Below are 6,279 nucleotides of genomic sequence, written 5' to 3'. Positions count from 1 at the left end.
AAAGACTGTTGTGATTTGTGTTGAAACATCCTCCACTTGCCTCCCTACGGTGTTTCGGAAAGATGGAAATATGCAAGCAAAGTATGTCTCTAAGCTTATTCATTCAAATAATTTCCCCTGATCTTTGAAAAGCAAAGCAGATCTCCAACAAGCTACAGCAAAGCCTGAAGAAACAAGGGACTCTGGGTGATGCTGTAAAGGGGGTGGGCACGCTGCATTTTCTGAAAATTAGGCCCCGTTACAGGTGTCTCCCATTGTGCACACAAGAATAGAGGACCTCTTCACCAACAATCGCCTTTAAAAGCTTTGGCCCGTAGAGATGGGGCTAGAGGCTCTGAACACTTATCAGAAAAGAGTTTTCCCCAAGCAGTGAACACCCTTAAACTCCAAGCCCAGCTCCTCCGTATTGGACCAGACCCATTAAACAACTGATGGCTGCTTTTTCCTGCCACCTCCAAAAGGCAAAATTAAAGTCTCAGGTTCCTGGATAATAACCCTACGAAAAAGAAATGATGGGGTGTGGTGACACAGGAAATCAGAGTGGTTCTGGCTCTCCAAACTGAGTTGATTTCCACCCTAGGAAGCAGAAATTGCCCATTTCCTGTCTCGGGCCTCCACCCCCAGTTAAGTGTGAAGCAGGCACGCGGTTCCAGGCTTATATACTTCTGCTGCATCAGCAATTTCTTAGCCAGACCTGGAGGAAACAACTTCCATGAGGTTAGAGAGAGCTTTGTCTACAAACCACAGGATTTCAGTCCCTATACCCACGGCTCAGATTTTGTTCACGTTCAGTTACCCAACTACTTTCAAGGGTGTCTCTTCCTACATCAGATACACGTCCAAAGTGATGCATACATGTTTCTATGGGAGCATGACTTCTCGCAGATCCATCCTGCGGACACGCCGCTTGCCTTCCACACATCCTTCTCCAGCACTAGCACTAGGCAGCCACGAAACTTTTAATTTGCAAAAAAAAAAAAAAAAAAAAAAATCTTTTCGTTTGCAAAATTCACTTGGCCACCTGTCCTAACAATGGCTTTGAGCAGGAAAAAAAAAATCTGCTGCATGATAGCTCAAGTACTCATGCAAAAAACACGGGCTGGGATTCAGGCAGGCTAAAAACACACGCACTAGCACAAACCAATGTGCAGTCCCACTGAAACATCAGAACCGCTGTATGACAAATAACCTCGATTAGGGACAGAGGTTGATACAAGAGTCTGGCCCCTTCAGCACCATTCATTAGCCTCAATTATCGATAGGATCCCACACAGCAGGATATAACGCAGTTCTCTTTTTGCTTCACTTGCAGTATAATTAGGTACAAAACAGAGGGAGTTTAACTTCAGACGAGAAATGTGTTTGAGAAGAATGCTAATGCATTATTTTTATCTTGAAAGAAATGTCCCAACATTGACCATGTGTGCATATAACCCTCCAAGGGTCTCCAGAAATAATTGGCTGACAAGTATTGCTGCAAAGAAATTGCTCCTTCTTGCCTCCCTTCCCTTCAGCAAATGAGCACCACGCTTGGAAACTTCGAAGCTGAGACTTTCATTTGGGATTGTATCCAAGCCCTAATAGTATTAGGTCTTATTGACTTGTAGAGACTTGCTGCAGTTGCAAGGAGGATCTATGCCAACTCTTCCCTCAGCACTCTTCACCTTTTGATGTCATTTTCTAGGACAGACTCCCGCATAATGTGCTCCAGACACAAGACACTTCGGCATACAGCTCTAGTTCTCCCAGGCAGGAGAAATTCTGATGCTGTATAATTTACCCCTTTCATCTAGGGGCTCAGAAATTATTTGGGGGAAACAGGGCACTTGCCTAAGCATCTTGGTACATAGAAACCTGTTAAATAAGTAGGGCTGAGCAAATAAACATCCCTTCTCTGTTAGAATCAGAGAAAATGAAGGTTGAAGGGACCTCAGGACGTCACATCTAGTCCAAGCCCCTGCTCAAAGCAGGACCAGCCCCAACTACATCATCCCAGCCAAGGCTTTGTCTACCCAGGTCTTAAAAACCTCCAAGGATGGAGAGTCCACAAGACGAGGTTGTTCCCATCTCCTGGCGTGGGCACGTACTCAGGAAGCCAATGGACCTTCTCCAAGGCTAATTCTCCGCCAAGTTTCAAAGGGAGTTAGTCCGCACAGGCAGGTGCCCCCGTGAGCGAGCCTTTGGGACAGGCCTCGGTTGTGTCACCACCAGGAAGGAGACTCACAGCAAGGACAGCGCTGCCAGGTGCCCGCTGGTGAAAGTCTAACATTAAAAAGGAAATAAAAAGGCAGCTGCTAAGGGAGCTAAGCCCCTTACGTAAGGAGAGAGGATTCAGCTTCTTGTAGCACAAGGACTGTGCCCGCATGGCAATGCCCTCACCGGACAAGAGAGGGCTACAGCCTGCCTTCTGGAAGTGCTTAGGTTTGACTTCCTCGCCTGCGGTGAAATGCTAATTGAAGTCAACTCTCCTGCCTGGAGAAAAGGAGCTGTTGGGCTCCTGGTTAAGGACGCTCTTGGCATCTCATTCACCTTTCCACTTGGCTCTTCTAGCCTCTCATGACAGCTTACCAGCCCAGGCTACAAAATCTACCAATTCTTCCTCTACTGTGACAGCATATAGTGCTGATGATGACGATGATGTGAATTATGAAAAATCGAGGGGTGTGTTACCCACCAGAAATCACAAATTCCTGGTCTTGGTATGAGGCAAAAATAATGATACAGATCAATCTAAATCCCTTCTGAACTCTTCTTGGTTAAACACTAGCTCTCAAAGCATCTACCTTGTTTGAAATCATATTTACCCTGAGAATACCACTGTATCTATGTTCCTTACTGTATCTATGCATGTTCCTTATGTCTTCACAGTTGTCCAGCCAGGTAACCCAGGCATGCTCCAGCTATTGAGATGAGAGACACTGTGCTTCAAACCAGGGATCAAAGTGCTTCTCCTGTGTTCACATGAAGTGTTTGTTGATAAGACCATGGATTTATTTCACCTCTGGAATCAGAACGAGCGTGCAATCCAGATGCCTGTTGTTGCTCTTGTGGAAAGGATGGCTTTTACATCTGCATTAAGCACCTGCTCCATTCCCCATACTGAGAAAAGCGCACCTTTATGTCATGAACTGCTCTCCAAGGGATTTATTCTAGTAGTGGCAGTCATACCTCTAGGCAAATTTCTCCTTGCAACGCTCCTGTGAGCTAGGGAGTCACTTTTATCTCATTGCACACATGGCAGGATGAGACACAGAAGTTGAGCGAGTTGCCTGTGTTACACAAGAAGCCCATAGCAGCAAAGAGACAAACACAGGTCTCTTAATCCGAGGCTGTTGCCCTAAACACTGGGCCACCTTTCTTTGAGAAACCAGATCCCATATGAGACCAGACTCACTGTTACACAGGGGTTTGGTTCACTCGTGTGTCGCTATAGCGTCAGCTCACTGATTTCCAAGTGAACTGGAAAAGCATAGCGGTGAATCAGGCCATGACTGTCCATGCAGTTGCCATGTTGCCAAAAATCAATCAATCTTTTTTTTTATTTTTACACTGGACGCGATGTCTCATAAATTCCCCAGCATTTGAACATAGGCTGATGCGATGCATCATTTACACAACTCCCAGGCAGGGATGGTGAGCACGATTTATCAGCCATTGCTTTGAGAAATCCTGGATTGTGACTGGAACGATCCCAATTTATGAATCGATGGGTTAAGCCACGGCTGTGCTGCTCTGCTTTGCATTTGCTAGAGGGAGGAAGACAGGGTACGCCCTGTACTCTTGGAGTTTGAGGCTGCTTACTTGCCAAAGCATCTCGTGGCTGCCCATCCAAAGGGGACACTGGCTCTCTAGCCTTGAGGTATGGCTATAGCTCCATACCTGCTAAGTGTAGGCCAAGGGAGGTCAAGAAGCATTTTGCCATTTGGAGACCAGCTGCCAAGAAGGCTCCTTTTAAGCCTGAGGTCGAGGCAGTCTGCTTCTGGCTACCACGAGCAGACACTCCTTATTTGCACCTTGGATGATGAGCAAATGCACGTGCCATGATACACCTATGGGTGTTGAAGATGCCTCCAAAGCAGGTGTTGCCAGCATCCGAGCGCAAGACTTCAAACCGAACGAACAGGGATGCCCTCCCCGCCCACTGCAGCACTCCAGCATGGGACAAGCAGAGCCTCTGCATTAACCCTGCTTCTCAAAGTTGTCCAAATGTTTCCTTTGAAAGCCTCTTCAGAAAAAATACAGAGATGACGGGCTTGCTCCGAGAGCAATTTGTGTTGGTAAGGACTTGGGCTTCGTCTTCATTAGGACACAGCAACAGCTGAGAAGGTGGATCTGGCAATATTTACATGCTAATGAATCCCGAGGAAGTGAGGCAGTTCAAACGATTCACCCTTCGTGTGCATGGACGTCAGGTATATGCAGGGTGTGTGCCCAGGTGATGCATCAGTGCAGGTACCATAAAACCGTTCCTGTGCAAGTATCTGAAAGGGGATCATGTTCTTGTACTCAGAAACCCTGCCCTCCTTTTAGAGCTGCAATCCACCCATGGGCACAACAGGGATTTAATAGTGCAAGCAGATTCCTTAGGGAATACAGTAAGGGACGATTTTCCACCTATCGTGACTTCCACATAGAAATCGCCTAGCGATGATTATGGAGAGAAGGCTTCCTACTGTCTGCTAAAATGTAACATTGAAAACAAGAATCTGAAATAATCAGCCTTGCTTTAAGAAATATTTGTAAGCTGCAGCGTGAGCAGACAAAGCCTCTATCTTATCCTGGGGGAAAATAAATACATTTTGCCAGGCAAGAAAATAAATAAATTCCAAGCAAGAATGGGCTCCGAGATGTGACCGGAGAACACAGGACTTGCACGAATGCTGCTGCATTTTTTGTCTGCAAGACAGCTATAAATGGAGTAGTTGGGAGAATATTTGATAGGGCATGCCTCAAAAACCAGTGATTTCAAGGTTTCAGATTTTGGTCACCCCTTTACGGATAACAACCGTTTCCTGATGCAAAGTAAAATGATAATATGATATATTGTGATGGGGCTGTTCTGGAAACAAAATAAATGATGGGAAAAAAACAACCCCACAGGCAGTTTCTTCTGCCACAGCAGTTAATGGGAATGCAGGCGATGTATGGAATAAAACCTATCCGGCTTTAAAGTACAAGGTACTAACAGCAGCTGAACAGCCTCTTGAAAGACGCCGAATGAATGCATTGAAAGTCACTCTCAGGAAGAGATTTAAACATTCAGCTTCTAAAATGCATTTTACATGGCAAATACCTCCCAGAAAATTGACTTTACCCAGCGAGCACACAGTCCCAATTAATTACTTGAAACGGAAATATTTAACACTACCTCCGACTTGTAGCTTTCAAATCTTAGCACTAGGGATGTTGGAGATGTAGCCTCGGCACGATGCCATTACTTGCTCCGAACCCGCTGCTTTTATGCACTGCCACTTGAACTGCATTATCTAAAGCGCGCACGCACATGCCCGCCGGTCCAGGGAAGCGCACAGGTGAACTGGGGAGTTCCCTCCACATCATCGTGCAGCCTGCTTGCAAAATGCAAAAGACGGCCGGGGGGGGGTTACCTGATAAACTTCTCTCAAGCCACACCATGTCCTCAGCGCCTGATGGCAAGCTCTCACTCTCTCCGTGTACCACCGTCTTAACGTGGAGACCGTCAAGTTCCAGACAAACCGGCTCCCGCTGAAAAGCAAGTCCTCTACGCCACACATGAACACTGAAGCCATGATCGGCTCTTTCGGACTCTCTTAGGCAAACCCTCTTCCTGCCTCGCTCCGCTGCTCGCTCGAATGCCTGACGTTCAAGCAGCTTCACTTTATACGGAGCAGGAAGGGCAGGGGTGCTTTAAACGCCACCGTCAAACCCGCCAACAAACTCCTCTTTCACGGGGCTTCCTGGGCAGACTCGCAGACATGCCCTGGCGTTGCTTGAAGTCCAGCCAAGGGCTGCAGTAGCTCAGCCCCACCAGCAGCTCACACAGCAGCCTTGTCCTTCTTAACAGCTTATATAAATCTCTGTTAAGCTCCAGTGGCTACCACGGTGTCTTCTAATTAAATGTTAACCCCTTTTCCATGAGCCCTGACAGCCAGCCCGGTTGTATACGGCTGGAGAGGAACGAAAGGAAGAAGTCCCAAGGAATCGTCTCCTCCACGTTTCAATGAACTCGGCAGGCACTACACCCATCCTCCGCGGCACGTATGCACACACGCACACACACAATACACACACAATTAAACA

The 6,279-nt window shown here is 46.9% G+C and overlaps 1 protein-coding gene across 2 annotated transcripts in view; it reads right to left on the bottom strand.

The window, feature by feature from the left end:
• The window catches only part of FRMD4B (FERM domain containing 4B), a 138,322-nt gene that overhangs the window by 101,059 nt on the left and 30,984 nt on the right, over positions 1 to 6,279 (bottom strand). Inside the window, exon 1 of one of the 2 annotated variants that reach the window (XM_019504777.1) lies at positions 5,607 to 5,926. The exons of the other annotated variant lie outside the window; for it this stretch is intronic. Coding sequence (XP_019360322.1) covers positions 5,607 to 5,768 — 162 coding nt within the window. The 5' untranslated portion in view covers positions 5,769 to 5,926. Of the gene's footprint in view, positions 1 to 5,606; positions 5,927 to 6,279 lie in introns of those variants that run through there. 2 annotated transcript variants of the gene reach the window in all.

Source organism: Gavialis gangeticus, unplaced genomic scaffold (genome assembly GCF_001723915.1).
Source record: "Gavialis gangeticus isolate Ggan-Ray unplaced genomic scaffold, GavGan_comp1, whole genome shotgun sequence".
Classification (NCBI taxonomy): Eukaryota; Metazoa; Chordata; order Crocodylia; family Gavialidae; genus Gavialis; species Gavialis gangeticus.
This window is presented reverse-complemented; position numbering and strand designations above follow the sequence as displayed.